The following is a 20,812-nucleotide window of genomic DNA, read 5'->3' on the forward strand; positions in this document are numbered from 1 at the left end:
TGGGGTGTCCTTAAGAGCCGGGTATAGGAAGAAGTCTACAGGTACGCTCTGGAGTAGTGGAATATGGCTCAAGGGGATGTGTCGTCTGTTGATTGAGACAGGCTGTGGCGGAGAGTGGCAGAGCACTGCAGGCATCCTCTTCATTAAATATGCCGTAGCCTAATCTTACGTGACACGGCCCGATCCGCTTGACAAATATAATGCAGCATATCTGCCTACGTGCATGCAGTGTAGTATCCCACAATATTTGTTCTCGGTTTCAACAATGGTCATTCACCTATGGTTCAATACTCCGTACCGGCAACTGTACTACCATGGATTGATCTTCCACCATTTCAGACAACTTTCCCCAGCTTTCTTCAGCTGTATAATTGGTTTTTGACGCCACCTTCGAGCTGACTACATTTTATGGGTTGTGATTCAGCAGCAACGCATGCGAGACTTGCATGACCATGACCTTAGATGAACTCCTGTAAAGAATTTCATGGCTGGTTGGATATGATTATCCTAAATGGCACAGGCATAACAAAGCGCCTTGATACAATGCTGTAAAGGTCTTGCGTAAGATCTATGATCACGCGAGCTGATCTCACACAACATGAATCTGGTACGGGGGTACGGAGTACTGACATGTGATATAAGGCTTAGCCCCGCACGTGAGCTGTCCGCAAGTAATTCCCACCTGCTCTCTGATGTTGAGATTGGGCTATCGAGCAACGACAAATAGAGATCTTTACAACAATTCGAAGCATGACCTAGCGAGCAGCTTTTCTCCTATCCAAGCGTTATTTCAATTCGCAACACACCTAATCTCGCAAGCGCTCCTTGCAGACCAAGCTCCTCGCAGTCAACCTCTAGCTGGGATCCTTCATTGCCCAACCCTCTAAAAGAACTCACAGACCTCTTAACGATCGCCGGACCTTGAAAGGAGACACAATACTATCCGTCACGGGCTGGACCAACTCTAAGACGCAAATAATTCGCCATCGGCGCAATTGTATCGTCCTCCCAGGCCGTTGCCCGGCCTGCCTCCTCAATGATGTCTGGTGAAGCATGGCTCTACCTGCTCGCAGTTCTGATTAATGCTGTCAATCTCTTCCTCCAAGTCTTCTTCACCATCATGTACAGCGATCTAGAATGGTAGGTACACATTTGATGACAGTCGCCGCCATGCCGCGACCTGTCCCTTTGAAGAGCCTTGTCCTGACGGGAACCGCTACACCTTTTATGAACTCCAGTGCTAACCTCTCTCCACAGCGACTACATCAACCCTGTCGATCTATGTAATCGTTTGAACGCCTATATCGTGCCGGAGGCATCAGTACATTTGTTCCTCACATCGCTTTTCTTGATCAATGGATACTGGTTGGCACTTTTGCTTAATGTCCCGTTGGTGGCATTTAATGGCAAGAAGTATGTCAATCTTGGAAGAAGTCTGGCAGCCGAGTTATTGACCAAGATCTGTCATAGATATTTCGAAAATCGACATCTGCTTGATGCGACCGAGATTTTCAGGAAGCTTAACATTCACAAGAAGGTTCCATTTTCTGTCGCTTCATGAGAAATGGCATTGCTGATGGGTAAAATAGGAATCGTTCATCAAGCTCGGGTTTCATCTGGTCATGTTCTTCTTCTATCTTTACAGGTATTGTTTTGATCCCTACAACCAACACCCAGGTACTAAGCGGTCACAGCATGATTGTCGCCCTCATTCGAGACGAGTCACATTGACTACAAGAAAGAGCAGGACACGCAATGCAGCATGGTGGCTACGCTTGAAAACCTTCACTTATGTGTATGATCACACCACCATAAGGATGAGTAGGCAAGGCCTTTTGGAGCTGAAGCGCACCAGGAGGACAACAATGGACGATGAAGAAGAAATCATATCTTCGAGTCCAGCTATGGACCCTAGTTGGCATGACGATACTTCAGAAGGCTTCAGACTTGGGAATTAGTCTTTCGCTCTTGACTAGCTGGTGGAATGATGGCCGGCTTGTACATACTTATGTCTTTAGAATGATCATGGTAAGTCCAGAACGTGACAGAACGTTCATGAAATCATCCTGTCCCTGTTGGTCATAACCTCCAGTAATGTCATAGCATCTGAGCTGGATGCCGGTGCCCCTGGTGCCCCTAAAGAAAAGATAAGCTGGCTAGCAGCCAAGGAGCAGTGATGCTGATGGTGAGTCTTTTGATCACACAGGCCTGAGGCCATAGACAGAATTAGTAACCGTCTGGGCTCCTGTATATCTGTCACAAGAAATGGGATTATCTAGGCGTAAGAGTCAGCTTAGAACAGCCTAATCATTATGATACTTTTGATTTTGCCCAGACGGCTACCAATTCTGTCTATGGGCCTCCGCCCAGGGGTACTAGGCCAAGATCAGCAGTGTCACTAGCCTTGGATCCTTCCTAGTAATTACTGTGCATTGCGAAACTCTTACAAATATTTGGAGGCTGTGCGGAGTTGCTGGCGCTGCGTCGTCAAACCAAAGCCAGCTCTTGAGGCTTACTTACGCATCTAGATTGTATAATTTCTATATCAAAATGATGCTAAGCTTCTTCTGATTCTAATGATATATTGGCTACATGATACAAGTCCATTGAAGATCCCTTAAGAGCTGTTTCTGTTTAACAACGCGGCGCCAGCAATTCTTGATATAACGCTAAGGATTTGCAAGAATTTCACGGCTTGTCTCGGGAGAGCCATATTCGACAGCCATATTCAGATGAAAATTATTCGGCCCTTGGCACTCCGGAACTAATGCACGTGATTGCACAGTAGTAATTTGTATGAGGGTTTCCTGAATTCTTTTCCACACTGCCATGCCACTGCCATTTGTGATATTGAGCTTGCCGTTGCTTCCCAAATAGGTATTGAGCGTCGAAATGATACAACAATTTCAACGCCCTCACTACGCAAGAAGAAGAAAGATCACGTTGGTTTTTCACTATCGCCGCCCACCGGATACTCCTATTTACCTATCTACCTACCTACCTACCCACCTGCCTGCCTATTTCGAGCGAGACTTTTTGGAACAGCGCTGACGCCCTGTAAACGCTTTCGATGTATCCACTATTCTGATGAAACGCAGAACAATCACAAGCTCTTGAAAAAGGTTGAGAAGGATTCTGAGGGCAAGATAATCAGTAGTAGAAAACGAGGCGCAACTCAAACGAAACAAAAGGGCTGCAACTAGTACGCTTACTGCTCTATCAAAGACGTCAGTAAACAGGGTTCTGGTGTTAAAGAATACTCTTTGACTGCTCCTGAGCTTAAGCACTCTTATTAGCTAGTTGATAACCCTCTTATGTTCGAAATCAACTAATAGCTCATCTCTGAGTATTAATAGCTTATAGCCTCTGTAATAAACTATCCAATAAAGATTATACCTTACTCCTTAAGTCAAAATATCCTTAATTGTAATAATTATAACGTTTTTCTAAGCTCAAAAAAGTATTACAACCTTATTTAAACTCAACTAGCTAATAAAGGCAATATAGAGTTGATTCAGGGCCTTCTGAAAGCACTTAATAACGCTAAATTTATCTATTATAAGAGACTTGCTATTAAATATAATAATAAGGATAAAGTAACAAGTAAGAGACTTATTCAAATCTGGTTTTCTTATTCTTAATAGCTTGCTATCGCTTAATACTTTGTTACAGATCAAGTTCTTATTATTAACAGTACATTTAATATAAATAAGCTCTGCCTGCCTCTCCTTACTACTATTAGTATAACGAATTCAGGGTCAACATTCCCTGTAGCATTTAACTATTGCCCTTTAGAAAGTATAGAATTGTTCGAATTCTTCTTTAACTGCCTTAAATACGAATACTTTATTAAGAATATACTTCTTTGCCGTAATATTATTAGAGATTAAGCTGCTAGTCTCCTAACAGCTATGTCTATAACTCTTCTAAATACCTTATTACAAAACTGCGACTGGCATATAGTTCAAGCGATGCTAAGACGATTTCGAACCTCTGGTTACAAAAAGGATGACATTAACGTCTTACAGGACCTCTGTTAAATCTATATCAAGAGTTCTACGTTTAAAGAGCTTTAGATTAACTGTCAGAAGCTTCTTAATAAGCTATAGCCTGCAAAGAAGAAGTATATTAACGAAATTTAGATACCAAAAGAACAGTATATAATATACTATTACACTAATAGCTATATAAATCTTGGTTATACGTCAAGTTCTTATTCAGAGGGCTATTATCTAGTTCTTCGTATTATAACAAATAGTTAGCTATCTCTTAAATAGTCTGCTAAACGCCTTATAGAGACAGTATTAAAGATACTAAAAACGCTTGATTTGGATAAAAATACCTCTAAACAAAATCGCTCTTATTGTCTTCAACAAGATAAAGCTATATTTTAATTTCTATTTAACGAAATTAGTCTATTTGCTCTTAATAAGCTTATAGATAAGTAGGAACTAATTAAGGAGATAGTTGCTAACTAAGGAAATTTAGGTACTAAGCTTTATTACTGTCAACTGCCTCTTTAATAGTATCTCCCTTACAAACATTCCCTTTTTAGCCTTGTAACAACTAGCCAGCCTATCCTGAAGTCTCTAATACACTCTTGTTAGTGGATTAAGGGCCCTGTTATTTAATTCAGTGGCTAGATACTAATAAATTAAGAGAGTAACGAAATTGGGATAAGAGAGTCTAACTATCTCTCTCCACAGCGCCGACAGCACACCTCTATAGATTAATACCTTTTGATGATCAGAGATGCCTTATCTGGCACAGATAAAGCCTATATCGATAACGAAATCGCTCAAAATAATAGACGAATACTTGGTTTAGCTCAGGCTACGTACAAGGGCCGTGGTATCCCTGTTACTAACCCTCTCGCTATGCCAAAGAAGAAGTGGGTACCCAAGAAGTTACACGGCAAAGCGAACGCCAGAGCTCTCACAGGGCCAGAAATAGCTGCAAGAGAGCTTAACGCTCGTGAACGCGAATAACGGCTGCAAGAAAGGGATCAGCTTGCTATCAACATGGCTTTGGGCCCTTCTACTGCAACAGATATACCCCAATTTGGCTTAAGAGATGTTGCTGTGGTAACAGGGCAGCAGAATAAGATACTCGTTATCAAAGCGACTCCGCCACCCCCAGAGAAGCTGGTTGTCAGGGCAACGCCTCCACAGGATAGCCTGCCTGCGCCCCAGGAGGAGGATCCCTTTGTTCTGCCTGCCTCAACAGCTCCTGCTCTGTTGCAGACGAATGTACGGCCTAAACGTGCTAGAGGGGCTACTTTGAACTACAAGGCGATGCATGAGGGCAAGCAGAATCAGCCAAAAAGGGCCAAATAGACCAGATAATAGATACAACACCGCAGTACGTATCAAGAATCCCAAATAGGAAATAGGATGACCGTCAATAAGGTCAAAAATATGTCCTTGACTCTTGCATATACTGTGGGGACTTCGCGATCAACCCGCCACCTAATTTTGGTGGGGCATTTATCACGGAGTGCCAAGGGCCGAATAATTTTCATCTGAATATGGCTGTCGAATATGGCTCTCCCGAGACAAGCCGGAATTTCACAATGCACAGTAGTAGCTATCAAATCCTTAGTAATAGGTACCAAGGAATGCATCTCCAATAAAAGCAATCCTGGTCGCACATTTAACCCGACATCTCCTGTGTCACATTAGTAGTAGAGGTCTCTATTACCAAGACAACAGTCCAGGTGAAAATCTTTGGTATGTAGGTTTCCGTTAGAATGCATCAGGCGAGAGTTTCCCAGCTGCGAGCCTGCAAGGAATTCTGCCTCTAATGCACATGGATTTAAAAGCAGGTTCCAACAAAGCAGCGTTACAATGGTAGTAGTACAAGAAATTTGGTAGAATGCTTAGCAACTTAGAAACATTATATTCTCTCCATTTCCTCTGTCCTGCAGATAGAGGTTTTCATTCGACATGCCTTGCAAATACAGCGTACCATGGAAAGCTTAAATATTACTCACCTGATTCTTGAAGTATGCCGGAAAAAAAATATCTATTTTGGCAAACAGGTCGCTCCTTTAAAGCGATTTTGTTAGGAATCAAGAGGTGCAGAGCAATCCTTGCAATACCGTCTTTTACTTACTTACCACGCATGCAGAGTTCGTACGGCTCATAGGTCTGACAGAGAAGTATATAGATCAAATCAGAGACATCCAGATTAGTGATCAAAAATGACAAATCACAACTAGAGTTATAGGTAGATTTTAGTTGCATGGCGTACGACAGTCAAAATCCATAAATATTATGTCATGCTTTCTACAGAATTACTTGTACCACCACTGCAGTCACATTCAAGATATGTGCTGTACCTAGAAAACATGTCCTACATAAGTATTATTTTGAATGACGTCCACTCGCTAGTAATTGAATTTCCTTGTCTTGGCGTACACATGTTCCCGCGAACCTTCACTAAATCATCACATTTTAACCCGCCTGCCCGGCAAACGGGTCTTACAAACTGCTCACAGTGGAAGATCAAAGGAGAAACACTTTCACGACATCAACTATATCTCAACGCGTAGATCACTCTCTTTATACTTTTATTTTACACAGAAACCAACAGGCACTTCACGGTACACATACCAATCCTTTACAACCCTTCTGACCCTACCGGAGTCCACACTAAACTGCTTTGACTAAGCTTCTGCCTGTAAGTCACAGCCGAGTTGTACTGCATTTAAAAGCACTGACGATACCCACAGTCTCCTACAGATTTTATCTGTGCTCACTATCCACCAACTTGACCCATTGCTGTGGTTATCTGAGCGGACAGCTGCTGTCTCAACGACACCTCAAACAATACCTCAGACAACATCATGTCTTTTACCGGAGACCTCACCCATCTCATCATCCGCGAATCAGCCGCTACTGAAACATCGCCATCTTGTGATACGGGCAACGAGTATGATGGGCGCCTGGGCCTGCGAGTAGCAGCTCTCTTCGTGATATGGCTGGGCTCATCCGCCGGTGCATGCTTTCCAATCTATGCCAAGCGTCATCAGGGCCTGAGAGTACCAGAATGGACTTTCTTCGTCGCCAAATATTTCGGTTCTGGTGTCATTGTCGCAACAGCCTTCATTCACCTTCTCGCTCCAGCACACGAGGCTCTAAGTAACCCCTGCCTGACTGGCCCAATCACGGGATATCCCTGGGTTGAAGGCATTGCGATGATCACAGTGTTCGTTCTGTTCTTTGTGGAGTTGATGGTCATGCGATATGCACGGTTTGGCGACTACGAGCACAGCGATGACCAATCCGCCAATGGAAGCCATCGTCAAATTGCCGAGAATGAACATGATCACCGTACGGAACGTGATGGTACTGTGGTAGACAACAAGTCCATCACATTGATGCCCAATGCTGTCAGCAAAGGAACCTCGCGCAGTGCACATGTGCCTGGTGAAGACCATCTCGGTCATCAACGTGAACACCAGAACGATGAAGCGAACATTAGCGCTCATAATACCGAAGATTATGCTGCACAAATGACTGCGATCTTTATCCTCGAATTTGGCATCATCTTTCACTCAGTCTTTATCGGACTAACACTGGCAGTGGCTGGAGAAGAATTTAACACTCTCCTTGCGGTCTTGGTATTTCATCAGACGTTCGAAGGCTTGGGTCTGGGTTCTCGACTGGCTGTTACGCCTTGGCCGAAATCGAAGAGATGGACAGCATATATTCTGGGGCTTGCGTACGGCTTGTCCACGCCTACCGCCATTGCTGTTGGTCTTGGTGTCCGCAATACCTATCCACCCGAATCAGCAGCAAACCTTATCGTCAACGGTGTCTTCGACTCAATCAGTGCTGGTATCCTGATCTACACTGGTCTGGTGGAACTAATGGCTCATGAATTCATGTTCAGCAATATGATGAGGAAAGCTAAACTACAAGTTGTGCTCGCTGCGTTTGGGATGATGTGCCTGGGAGCTGGCTTAATGGCTTTACTGGGCAAGTGGGCCTAGCAATTGAGCAGCCACAGCAAAATTTCATCAAAATCCCACTTGGACATGCAGCCACGTCACGAGAGTGCTAGCTAATAGTGCCTCTGGAAGCTACATTCCAGGACATGAAACGGTGTACATAAATACGCTAGCATGACCATCTCTGATGCTCACGAGGTCATGCAAAATCACAAGTTGATATGAAGATCGGGAGAGGTGCTGAAAAGATCAGAGTCACAGGCTTGATCAGCTGAAGCTACACTATCACTCGAGCAGCTAGAATAGAACGAAACCATCATTGGTCAAATGAATGTATCTTTAGACTTCAAAATACCTCTGACTTAGGCGTGAACCTGGGCAAACAGGCTACAGAAGCATGTGGGCTACCTGATGTCTCTTTCATTATTTGGGAACTTGCAAGCCACCACTCTATGCGATGTTATTGCATTTGGTTTTTCGAGCATGTGTTATGTGTAGGTGTAAATTCCTTTTGGCTGAAAATGGTTAGCGTTATCTAGAAACCCCACTAGCCGCTTGCGGTGGAAGCTTGGACCATTTTTTTCTTCTGACGAGTGGATACTAGCCAACCTCACACTTCCTCCGCTTTCATACTCTGCCTTTGTGCCTGAAGGAAATTATCCGTAAACTATGGTGGCTGGAGAGTGCACACTTCCAAGCTAAGCAGCTGACTTTTCACTGAAATCCCTACACTTCTTGATACACAGTTTGGATCGTGATCGATGCTATCAGGCTTATCCACTTCTCTGGCGTAAAATGGTCCAATTGATTATTGGCTCACCTGACGCCACTAATGTGGCCTTAAATGGCTTAAGGTCAAATTCTGGGCTTTCTCTTGGTTATGATTATAAGCTTATATCTCCCGCGCGGCTATCAGCCAATAATCAATTGGACCATTTTACGCCGGAGAGGTGGATAGCCGACATGCAATTATCGTCAAAATCGACTCTACGAGAAGGATCAAACCAAGCCCGTCTAATGAATGTCAGGTGTTCAATGGCGCTTCTTGAGAGTTTTGACGCGCTCCGGGCCGTCTTATAGTCTGGATATCTGGTCTATCTCCACCCATTTCCGAAAATGAGTTCATTTCTCGGTACCAAGGCTCGGGTCAGTAAATCCTTGCCAAGGTTTGTAATCTCTATTTTGTCTTCCCCAAAGCCAGCCCTACAACTCTACAGTATAATGAGTTTTGCTTAAGAACTACGAACTTGACGCTGGTCTTAACAGACTATCTTCGTTCATAGAAGCTGGCAAGCATCCACGCATGGTTACAACTGTCGCGCTGATTGTGGATACATGAGGCAAAGCAAATACGACCAACATCGGCAACAGTTTTTGACGGGTGCCTTGTATCCGAATGACAGTTTGTATTACGTTATCGGATGTTTTTGTATTCGCTTAGAGCAGGATATCATCTGATACGAATGCTCCTCTTCTTCTGGCTGGTCATCTTGCGTCCATGAAACTGCATCGAGTTGTGGGTCCTTCATTGACTTGACTCTGCATATGCTGCTTCGTCCTAATTTCGCTGCCTGGGTCCCCAACAACAGCATTGTTGTCATGGAATTTCCTTTCGCTCTTTGCTTGGCATATTTCCGCATTAGGTAAGTTGTTCAATTTCCGTTTTCATGCAAGTATCGCTTTGTGACTCGCTTTCGGCGACAAACTGCATCGCTTGAATCGTTCTTACAACATCATGCAATGTGATCATCTCTCTGATTTGCCTTTGTCAATCTATTCATTTGCTTTCTTTCACAGCACTGCTCGTTGATAGTGTTCTCCTTGCACCACCGGATGCTTAATTCAGTACTCAAAGGCTGCAATCTTGCCGCAACAAAAGTTTGACAGTATGCTACCAAGCGCAGGAAACTGGTCGTCTGGGCCATTTACTACCAATGGAGATGCAGAGAGCACCGGCTACCGAAGCAGTGAAGATGATTTCATTGAGCTTGTTCCACCCAACTCATCATCACCTGTTTCGCCCGCTTTCGGTGAAACGATAACGGAGCAGATCAACATCGATGTTGAGGAAGATTCCGACGGGGACATGAGAGATATCGCCAGCTATGGGGAAGGTAATCCCGACGTAAGGTGGCTTCAGGAATGGAAAGACTTGAACCTAAACCTAGCAATCGCCAGCCAGATTGAATTCTTCAAGACTCGCCCAGCTTTCAACAACTCAAGTCCCGCCTATATCTATTTTTTCAGGGCGATCCGACGTACCCTTTTAGAAGCGAAGGCTGCTGCGGTAACCATCGCAGAAGACCCGATCGCAACAGCCCACCTCAAATTACTCAAGCGATACTTCGAATACTTCAAAGATACTACGCGACACTTACTCAGCATAGACCTGAAGACCATCCTTACATACGACTTTCGTTTGTGCGGCAATGTGGAAAGCCTTGAGAACATGTTGAACATGAACGGTGGGTTCTTGGAAGCAACGACGGAGATGGCTTTCTTTCTTTGTCTTGAAGAAGAATGGGAACGTGTGTCGACATTCGTGCAAGCAGCAAAGAAAAACCTCGCCGCCGATAAGTCTCACGCCTCATTCAACGATATTGTTTCGTCCATAAAAGACCTTCAGCATGGTCGACCATTGCTCCACCCGGAAGGACCCCTGGCTCCAGGGCTATTGGAGATGAATTACGAGTTCACCGACGCAATCTGGTCTCAATGGATCGAGGGCTGCATTTCGTATTTCAAATATTGGACGGCTGACTCAACGAGGACAATTCCTGCCAACGATTTTATCCGCCATCTGTCACACTACCAATCGGCGGTAGTACTTTTTCTCAAGCACAGAACGATCTCGAAAAGTAAACAGTCGATCCTACTCACCCTTGCGAAGAACTACATGAGCCAGTACCGCGACCACGCTGCCACGGAGCTTGAGACAAAATATGCCAAGCTCAAGGAGAATGTCAAAAAGTCGCATTTGTACCTTACAGAACCCAGATTCTGGGACATTGCAGAAGACCTCAGAGTTCTGCTGAACGAACCACCGCAAAGCATCGATATTGAGGCTTGGGAAGCCGCAGTGCCAGCCATGCTCCCCCACAGTAAGGTCATGGCGGCCAGAAATGCTGTCAATGCACTATATAAAGAGTTCCAGACAAAGAGATATCCAGAGGATGAGGTTGCATACCTGTGGCTTCTCACCTGGCGGAACATCAAGCACATCCTTCCATATCTAACCGCCGGTCGCAGTTTGAATGCTATCCGGCAAGAGTCTGGAGAATTGCCAGCCACAATTGAAGCCCGTGATATAGCTATCCCTTTCGTGCAAGAAAACCATTCTCAGTTAGTATCCATAGTTAAGGAAGACAACGATGCCCTCTATCAAAAGGACATTGAGGAACTGGTTGGCAAGTACTGTACACATATAGACAGCTATGTTCAAGGCAAAGGGGCAGGACAGGCACGCATCTATGAGCAGTTTGCCAAATTGTCCAATACAAAGCGGGTTCCTTTCACTTGTCTGGTGGGTCTTGAAGAGACTCTTCTGAAGCCAGAGCTTAAGCCGGCCAATGGTCCGCAAATGGTCGCCCATCGCGTGGTCATGCGCCTGAACCACATCATGGAAGGCCCGAAGGCGCTCAAACGGTGGGAGCTCTTCGAAAATGGCAATATGAGGACATATCGCCCAACCTCAACATGGGTGAAGGAGCAAGCAGCATTGCCGCAAGCAGCAGGTTTCAATTACCAGAATGACAGAGATTCTTACTCCCGTCCTACACCGGCTTCATCACAACCACAAGGCTCTGGCGCTGGTGGTGGTGGTGATGACGGGGATGGTGACGATAGGCGAAATCGCCCTTCCGAAGAGATCGGAGAATCCAGCGACTCTGACGAGGAAATAGAGGTGGTCAGCCCTGGCGGAACAAAGCGTATAGAGAAGCGGAAGAAAGCGAAGACGGTTACCACATCAGTCTTTGCAGAGACCCTGACAAAGGCCAAACTGGAGAATCTCGCTGAGTTGGCGAGAAGACGGAATACCGATCGCGCTGGCTTAGACGAGGAGTGGGAAGAGGATGAAGTGATCGTGTCTGGACTTCATCCACTTCCTGCGGATAGCCTAGACTACCATCGTCGAAGGCTAAGAGCCCTCCGAATGGAGGAGCGTAGCGCTGTACCCCATGCTCAATATCCTCTTCCTGAGAGTGCAGCCCCCGAACGAGCGGCCGCTCTTCAGATTGCGAGAGAACTGGCAGATCCAGGCGTTCTCACAGAAGGACCACGCCCAGAGGACGTTGAGCATTATATTAACCCGGCGTTGCGCTTGCCCACGATTGAAGAGGAGAATGGAACTAGTCAACAAGGTATGTTTTGTGGCACCTGAATCATCTGGAGCGCTATAGAGCCCAAGTAGCAGTGGCAGTCTTCTTACATGCCATCGGCAAAGCTAATCCAATCATAGTGCAAAATGCAGAGCCGCACGTTGTCCGCAGGACACTGAGCAGAATCCGTAATAGACTAGGGAGTCCATTCTTTGGCTCTTCTCCAAGACGTACGACACCAAAAGCAACTCCTGAAATTCCAGAAACACGCGCTCAACGTGCTCGCCGTGAGCGTGAAGCCGGCGAGGCAACTCCACCTGTGTTGAAGCGACAGGCTGACAAGTTTGCCGTAAAGAAATCGGCGCCTCGCAATGGCAAGCCAAGGCATTCGAAATATAGCGTACTGTCCTTCTCTAAGCTAGATGTTCCAAATAGCTTGGGCCATCATCGTCAAAGTTTAGAAGTGCGCAGGGTAGAGGTATCTCAGGCTGGAGCAGATGTACACTCTCCCAGTGATGATGATACGATCACTGATCCAGATTTGCCATCGAGCGATCGAAGCCCAGCCAATAATTCGGCTGCCTCTGTTGGAAGCAACCGCAAGACTACTCTCACAAGCCGGGAAAGCCACCCGCCTTCTACAAATTCGTCCGCTAAACATTCAAACCAGGAAAACCGAACACCTTCCACAAAGTCGTCTGCCAACCACTCAAACCGGGAAAATCGAACACCTTCCACGAAGTCGTCTGCCAACCAGGAAAACCAGGAAAACCAAACACCTTCCACAAACTCTGCAGGTAACAATCCTAACCAGGAGAATGAAAGTCCTGGAATAGACTCGAGTCAGGAGAATCAATCACCACCACGTACGAACCGACAAGCTCGAGGCAATGCAGAGGACTGGAATTCACCAAGTCCTCCCTACCAATATGACAACACACTTTACGAAGGATCCCCAATACGGGCCGCCAGCACGCCTACGCCAGTTCAAGGGGATAAGTCCCGGAGGTCAACTGGGCGGAGATTACCCGCTCCTCTACCAGCTGGCGCTCAAGCAGAACCCAGCGGACCAAACAGAGGAAGTCTGCACGCAAGCCCGCCTGGCCCACCTGAAGACGATGGTCCAGAAGGCCAAATCAGAGCATTCAATCACTGGGTCCGCATGGAATTGGCGTCCAACAACCCAGACATGATCAGCGCCTACAGGCTGTTCCGGGAGTTGCAAACAACGCAGAATGGGAACGCCCTAGATAACCTATTCGAGATGTTGCGTGTAGGGCACGAGGTAGGGCACTTCAACGACTACGTATTCGAACGAAATGTCACTTTCGGACCCGAAGCTCGTAGGCTGGTTCGACGTGGTGTGCCAAGTGCGGCTCGCTCACCTCGCACGCCACCAGCCCAAACCGACCGCTTCTGGCCAGGGTGGTGGAATGACCCCTTGGAGGGGACTCGAGAGGGCATCAATCGACCGGGAGCTGCTTGGGCGGAGCCTCCAGTTGAGGATGGAGAAGCACGGGTCCTTGTCCATAGATCAAGTCCGAGCAGGGCCGGCAGCCGCAGCATTGACTCGAGTTATTCTGCTGTGTCCCCTTCTCCCATGAGAGATGAACAAGGAAACATCATCCCATGGAGAGCCAGCATCGAAAGAGAAGTCACAGAAGCCCTCGGCGAAGTTGTCCCACGATCTCCACTAACCGGGGCCTCCAATCGTGGCTGGTCGTTCAGCCCCAATCCCGTCACTGGATTGCCAGAGCGACAGTTCAACATCTCCATCAATCCTGACAACCGGCCAAGCACTGGCCCCTGGGATCTGGGCGAGCCGCTACTAGTCCAAGATCCGCTCAACCCGGGCCAGCTGATCCCGAGCCCACACTTCGATCCCGCGATCCTCGCCTTGATCAGTGGAGGTGGGGGAGATGATCATGGTGAGATCAACATCATTGTCCCGCGTGGATGGAGAATCAATGTTGCGACTACCAGTGCAGATAGGGGACAGGGTGTACCGCCTCCGTCTGGTGATGCTGCCCGTAGTAGCTCCTCATCATCGAGCTCAGGTCCGTCAGGAGACCAACAAGTCACCATCTCCGGTCCCGGTTTTGCGATTCATCAAGACCCACCCTCTGGTAACACCAGTGTCAGGGAGAGATCGAATGCACCGCCTACGCTTGGCTTGATCGACCAGCCGTTACCAGAGCACAAGGATGTGATTGAGAGCATTGAGAAGGATTTTTCGCAGTCAAGCTCACAGGCGCATTCACCGCAGAAAAGCACCGGCAGCAGCTCAACCAAAAGCAAGAACAGTCGTGAAGGTAGCAGCTCACATCACAGCAGCGGAGGTGAAAGTGCCGACAAAGGCGGAAAGGGGGCTCGTAGTAGCAATTCATACAACAGCAGCAACGACTCCCAGGCTCAAAGCGGCAGCGAAAAGGCCCAATCCGGCAGTGGGGACAGTACTCCACGGTCAGGCAGGGGAAGTAAGAAGTCTCAATCAGACAGTTCAGGTAGCACCTCCAACTACAGCGACGCAAGCAGAAATTCAAGAGGAGTCAGCGGCAGCGGATAACTCCAAGTCCGCTTCCAACCTCTCCTCTAAATCCAACTCTAAATCACCAACACCACCCACAAACACTACCCAAGCCCAACCCTCTTCATCTCCTTCCATCCCAGATAGCGCAGGGGAGGAGCCATGGTACCTCCACTGGGAGACCAGCGCCGTCGTTGCGTTGCGAGCAGAACTTCTGCGTCGCGGCATCCCACTGCGGGGTCTGCGTCTGAAACAACAGATGATAGATCGGTTGAGGAGGGATGATCAGGAGAATGGGGTTGGTGGGGTGTGGCAGCCTCCTGATGATGGAGGAGAGGAGCAGGGAGAGGAAGAGGAAGAAGAGAACATGGATGAGGATGAGGAGGCGGGGAGGAATGCTAAGGGCAAGGGCAAGTGTAAGTGGGGAAAGAATGAAGAAAAAGTGGGAAAAGCAGGCAGGTACCACAAGGAGACCCGGGATCAGTCAGGATCGGGCACCGGCTCAAGATCACTGGAGATTCCCCAGACGCCAACTCAGACTTCACCTCGGGTCAAGGTTGAGGATGAGGATGATGGTCGACGACTGCTAAAGAGGAGAGCGAATCCCTTTATGGGCAACGCTGATGCTTCCGTTCGCGCTGTCAAACGGCAAGCGAGAGAGCTGTAACGGGCTCGGCTGCGAAGGGTATAGTTTCGTACTCTTTCTGGTCAAGAGGCGGAAGGGGAAGAAGAGGAAGAGGAGGGTGGTAAGTACTTCTCCTTCGTGCGAGCATGCATCATGGTTAGTTCGATCTAATAGCAATAGAAATAGCAATAGCGATAGCAATAGTGATTCTGGTGTCAATCCTCACCCTTCCTTTCTTCCTTTCTTCCTTGCCTTCGACCTTGAGGTTTCAGCGGCTAACCACTCCGTATTGACCTTCATGTTAATGTCATCATAGGTCTGACCGTCCTTCTTCCGCTCTCTTTCTCTTTTCTCTCTCTCATTTATGTAACTATAGTCAGGCTGTGACATAAGTGACTCAGACAGACCACCACTCCTCCAGATGAAGACCCTCCTTAGATTAGATGTTAGTCTCCAGAGAGCCAGGAGATGAGATTAGATAAGAGAGAGCGAGAGAGAGGGTGAGAGCTAGATCAAGGACATCTGGATTCCCGGAATGGGATAAGGTAGAATAGGGGAGATGGCGATACTAATACTACGGTACTCAATCCGCTTGACTCATCTTCTTTGTGGTGCTGATCTAGCACTGTACCAGTAGTAGTAGTAGTAGTATGCAGCCGCCTTTGAGGGCGCATTCCGGTCTCTCTTGGCCAGACACTCAAGCGTTTCCCCCCAGGCCCAGAAGGTATCAAGCTGGGAGCCAGCGACACTGGGCCGGGAGGGAGGCGGATTGATGCTTTTAAGGGTCTGAGTAACCAAGTATAAGGGAACATCAAGAGAAGATTCGGTCAGCCAGTTGGGTAGTTAGCGATATATTGTGGGTTTACTTCCAGGCCGTCTAATAATGATGGGCTAGGAGAAAGCAGAAGCCGATACTTTCCACAGAATGGGTTGCTTTTTCTTTCAGCATCCAGATATGCTCAATCAGAGAGCCCGAGAAGATAACTTGCCCAGTTCTGCGGCCGGGAGTAAGGTAGAATGGTTCAGCCTTCTGATCTACAGTAGAACCGGAAACCGTCTTCCAGGATGTGGCTGGCTTACTGTTTTGCTCCATAGAAGTACAACGCATTTGATCCGTGTCCGTGATTCAACGGGGGGCTAAACACGAATCTGCCTGCTGTAGGGTTTTGGTGAGGTGTACTCCTTTAACCTTTAAACTTCTGATCTCTGGAGTAGATAATAGCATTAGAGTGTTCAGAAGACTTACAGAATCTGGAAGTATTAGCACTAAAATAGTAATATGGGTGATGGATGTATGCTTGCGAAAACTAGCATGTAGAGAATCAAAAGGGGTTCTCCGTAGCCATTAAAGAAAATTTTGGGGGCTATGGGAGAGTGCAACTGCAGGCGTCAATATGCTTGAGATATCAGGTGAAGCCGCGGAAGTAGCTCTCACTCCAAGCCAAGAGACTGTTTTGGGGGTCACTTACTTAAACTTTGCGCTGTTTTTCTACCGAATGACAACTACATCAAGTAGCTCCTACTCGCCTTAGCCCTATCCGCACACAGCCCAAACCTTACAGCTCTAAGGAAGTACCTTCAAGCTGGATTATAGATCCCTTCCATAAGAGAGAAAATAATCAATCGCAACTCGAAGATCACCAGCTCTGATATCCTTGTAGAACAAAGGGTTAACGGCCGTGCCCGGCTGACGCATGACCACTATTGGTCCCCTCTAATCGTGTGTTATTTTCCCTTTCGTGATATGTTGAACACAAATATTAGACGAGGAGCTATTAATCAGAAAAGTTTCCTGGCAAATCACCTGAACAGTATAGCTGAGACTGAATCCGCGAAGCATATTCCGCTTGATAGTTTTGAACTCTCTGGCATGTCGGTATTTAGGGTCAAGGTTCTCGATTGCTAGAAGGTGTTGAGTATCTGCCCTCTCCCATGTAATTCCGTCTTCCTTATCGACATGTCGTTCGCACTTAATCCAGATGAGTTGTGGATCTTTTGAGTCGACTGGAAGGAGGATTGCAAGTTTGTGCGAAGGTGATAGTCGTGAGGGCATGTTTGTGAAGGGCTTGCAGATTACCTTGTGGAGGGGCCAGTCGAGTTTCTGACACTCTGGAGAGCAGTATGAAATCGCACGGCATGAGGAGCAGGATTTGGCATTAGAGCCATTATAGATTATGCAGATGGGAGCTGCCATCTGGTGGCAGAGCTTTGATGAAGACCTTAAGGGTGTTAACAAACTTGAAAGGGTAGATCTGGTGGAAGGTCTTGGGTCGTTTTGCACTAACCAAAACCGTCAATTACTTTGACTAACCCGTGTGGCAACCTTGCATGAATTTGCGTGCTATGACAGCCATAAAGCTGATTATGATTCCCCAGCCTTACTGCGGGACTCTGGGCTCTCCAGGCGCAATGATAAAGCAATTCTCTGAGCCAACACCTTGAGTTCTAAATCATTGATGTAAATGACAACGGGGAAGTTACAGTAACACTGTGTTGGATGTCACGCAGCATCTGCACAATGTGACGAAGGAGACAGATAGGCACAGAGTGCAATATATTTACTACTAGATGCGGGGTTACAGTATAACGCGACCTTTACGATTATATATTAAAGGCATTATGCGGCGGAAAGGGCTGAACTGGCTGAACTGAGGTGTATGCTTACAATCTACCTGAACAGGTTTCGTGATTAGGGCAGCATCTGTCGTCGACGACCGGAGGGCACTTTGGGTGTGGCTTTTGTCGAAATAGAAAAATTAAAGATCCGATACATATCAACAGGTGACGATTCTCCTATGCCGTGTACATGCGGTGCAGTCATGTGATATCAAGGTGCTAGGGTAAGTCTGGCAACATGACCATTCATTTCAAAGTAATGCCTTCGTACGCTGAATGCGGCCTGGGCGTTTACAGTGATGGTAGTGCCGCGAGGGATGAAAGGCCCCTAGTAAGAGTAGGCGGTTTAGGGCATGACAGGCTATGAGAAGAAGCTCCCTGTCAAAAAGGATGACATCTCCCGCGCGTTTTCGCCACCCAGACCAAGGTCCCAATCGTCGAGCATCGCGTCCCAGTCTAGCCCGTGAAGGTTTGTCTGATCGAAGGCCCCCATCGAGGGCAGCTGGTGCAGAGGGCCGTTGTAAGACTCTCCATTATTGATCGTCTTCGCCATGTACGCTTTCGCCAGGTTGAAGAACATCTCGCAGGCGTCGTGCAGCTTGGTAAGGCCGGAGGAGTGTTGCGCAGCTGATTTCAGCGTCTCGAGGGAGACCTCCATTAGCTTCAGGTCTGCTTCGTTCTTGAAGGTGACGACCTCGCCGAAGAGGACGATGAAGGGCGTGAAGGGCGAGAAGAGATAAGTCCTGCTCATGCATCAGTGGGAACAGATAAGGGTGGCTGTTCTACGCGGCTCACCAGTTGATTCCAGTCTTCCAAGCCGTGCCTTCTCTGGTTCGGTACTTTTCCCAGGCTGCATTGTAGCCTTCCATGGCTGCACGGGAAGCGGTCACGCACTCATCGCTGAAGTGGAGAGGGCTGTCGCCTCGGGTAGAGGGGATTGCCCGGTATATCAACGCCAGATGCGACTGCAGTACCAGGCCGTAATCCTCGATCATATGCATGGCCGATATGTCGTCACTGGTTTCGAACTGGGAAGTGTCAGCAAACAGCTCAATTCGCATCTTTCTCGGAGAGACTGACCGAGAGTAGCTGATGACGCAAGCGTATCATCCGGTCTGCGAGGACGCGGGCACGCTGGGCTTTGACATTGGCGCTCTCGGACTGGGCACGGCCTGAATAAAGCTGTTCATATACGTCCCCCTGCAAGTACCCCAGCTCAACGCTGACGAAACAGAAGAATAGATCGCGATCTCCCTGCGCCTCTACAAGAGTGGGTCGGCTGGCAGTGACGTCGTAATCCTGCAGAGATGGGCTCCGTCCGAAGTTCAGAGATAGCCCTCGGTCTATTGAGAACACGAACCAGAAGGTTATGATCTTCTGCTGGGCCTGGGGATCAGGGCTGTCGATCTTCAAACAATGATAGCCTCCGTCTTGGCAGGCACGAGCGCAAGCGGATATGGTGGACAGGGCTAAGGACGGCCGCGAGGTTTCAAGCAGGAATACAGACTGTTACTTGTTAGTCCGCGCTTTATCAGTCTAACGGACGCTCGACTTACCAGAAGAAGCAGAGCCTGGATCTGCCTATACGAGTGCTCGATGAGCAGTGGAGTACAGCGAGCCGCATCGTCCAAGCTCCTCTTGCAAAGCGCTCTCGCACGCTCGAACTCTAGCTCGTCGAGTCCGTGTTGATGCAGATCGCGCTCTCCGAAGTTATGGAACATTTTCCATAGGCCACAGATCACCACAGTTACAAATGCAGTCGAGCAGTCCTCGGTAGGGAAGTAAACTTTCTGGCACATGTCGCTCATGCTTGTGACGTTCAAATCCGACAGACCAGGAAAGTACCTCTTCGGGTTCGCTGGAAAAAGGGAGCGCGGTATTAGCGAAAAGAAGACTTTGGGTTCAATTACCTTACTTTTGGCAGCTCTTAGAGTCTTCAGTACTAGTGACATTGGTGGGAGCTCGTAAAGATCTTCGACAGGTCCCTTTTTCTCATCGTTGAAATGGTCTCTCCCCAGGCCTGAAGTCGAGAGTGATTCGCTTGGAAGGCCCGCAGAAGTGGCGGCGGATCTGAAAGCTTGCGAGACTTGCTTCGAGTGTGCTGCGAAGGACGAAGCACCCTCGAACGGGACGTTTTGGCCATCTTCCAAGGCTCTAGGCGATCTGACGATATTGGTACGTTGAAATCGATCATCTATATCGGCTGGGGACCTTGGAGTCGCAACAAGGGCGTGGATGGTCTTCTCGAGATTGGCAAGGCGTTCATTGACGCCTTTAACCTCCTTCTCGCTTCATCAAGTTTTAGCACAGGAATAGATAGCTCATCAGCGTATAAGCCCGAGGAGAAACTGACTAGCTAGCGGAAATTAGGATTCGCTTCTTCTTCTCAGGCTGTCTTGCCGAGGTCTTGCACTGCACGTGCGAGGAAAGGCAGGATGAGCAGGGCGCTTTGCGATCGCATTTGATATGGTATCAGATCAGCATACTGTCAGTCAGCTCTCGATTGCTGTCACACCTTCCTGACACGACAGGGGTCGCACTACATCGTACGGTCAGCACGTCGATGCGATGCACATCTTAGATATGTAGTATGTACAGCTTTCACTACCACCCGGGCCACCGAGTCGGCTCCCTCGGGTTCCGAACGTTCAACCTCCATGCTCCTTCAGATGACCAAGTCAGTTGCACCAGAGCGTTGTTAACAGCGAAAGTCGTAAGAATAGTTTGCGTTTCTTTTTAGCCGTCAATTATGCCTCAAGATTGATGGCGAA

General features: G+C 47.7%; 4 protein-coding genes across 4 annotated transcripts; 3 read left to right on the forward strand and 1 right to left on the reverse strand.

The window, feature by feature from the left end:
• Positions 1 to 5,021: 5,021 nt before the first annotated feature.
• On the forward strand, positions 5,022 to 5,336 carry EPUS_03448 (uncharacterized protein; the record flags this gene model as incomplete). Its single annotated transcript, XM_007804805.1, has 1 exon — positions 5,022 to 5,336. The coding sequence occupies one exon, from the start codon at positions 5,022 to 5,024 to the stop codon at positions 5,334 to 5,336; it is 315 nt and encodes a 104-aa protein (XP_007802996.1).
• Positions 5,337 to 6,847: 1,511 nt separating this feature from the next.
• Positions 6,848 to 7,996, forward strand: EPUS_03449 (uncharacterized protein; the record flags this gene model as incomplete). Its single annotated transcript, XM_007804806.1, has 1 exon — positions 6,848 to 7,996. The coding sequence occupies one exon, from the start codon at positions 6,848 to 6,850 to the stop codon at positions 7,994 to 7,996; it is 1,149 nt and encodes a 382-aa protein (XP_007802997.1).
• Positions 7,997 to 9,842: 1,846 nt separating this feature from the next.
• On the forward strand, positions 9,843 to 15,467 carry EPUS_03450 (uncharacterized protein; the record flags this gene model as incomplete). Its single annotated transcript, XM_007804807.1, has 3 exons — positions 9,843 to 12,315; positions 12,414 to 14,726; positions 14,773 to 15,467. 3 exons carry the CDS (start codon positions 9,843 to 9,845, stop codon positions 15,465 to 15,467), a joined length of 5,481 nt encoding a protein of 1,826 aa, XP_007802998.1.
• Positions 15,468 to 18,402: 2,935 nt separating this feature from the next.
• Positions 18,403 to 20,700, reverse strand: EPUS_03451 (uncharacterized protein; the record flags this gene model as incomplete). The annotated part of the gene is made up of 8 exons (XM_007804808.1): positions 18,403 to 18,784; positions 18,837 to 19,069; positions 19,122 to 19,547; positions 19,598 to 19,899; positions 19,957 to 20,330; positions 20,395 to 20,453; positions 20,557 to 20,580; positions 20,638 to 20,700. 8 exons carry the CDS (start codon positions 20,698 to 20,700, stop codon positions 18,403 to 18,405), a joined length of 1,863 nt encoding a protein of 620 aa, XP_007802999.1.
• Positions 20,701 to 20,812: the final 112 nt, after the last annotated feature.

Source organism: Endocarpon pusillum (assembly GCF_000464535.1).
Source record: "Endocarpon pusillum Z07020 unplaced genomic scaffold scaffold3643, whole genome shotgun sequence".
In the NCBI taxonomy this organism is placed as follows: domain Eukaryota; kingdom Fungi; phylum Ascomycota; class Eurotiomycetes; order Verrucariales; family Verrucariaceae; genus Endocarpon; species Endocarpon pusillum.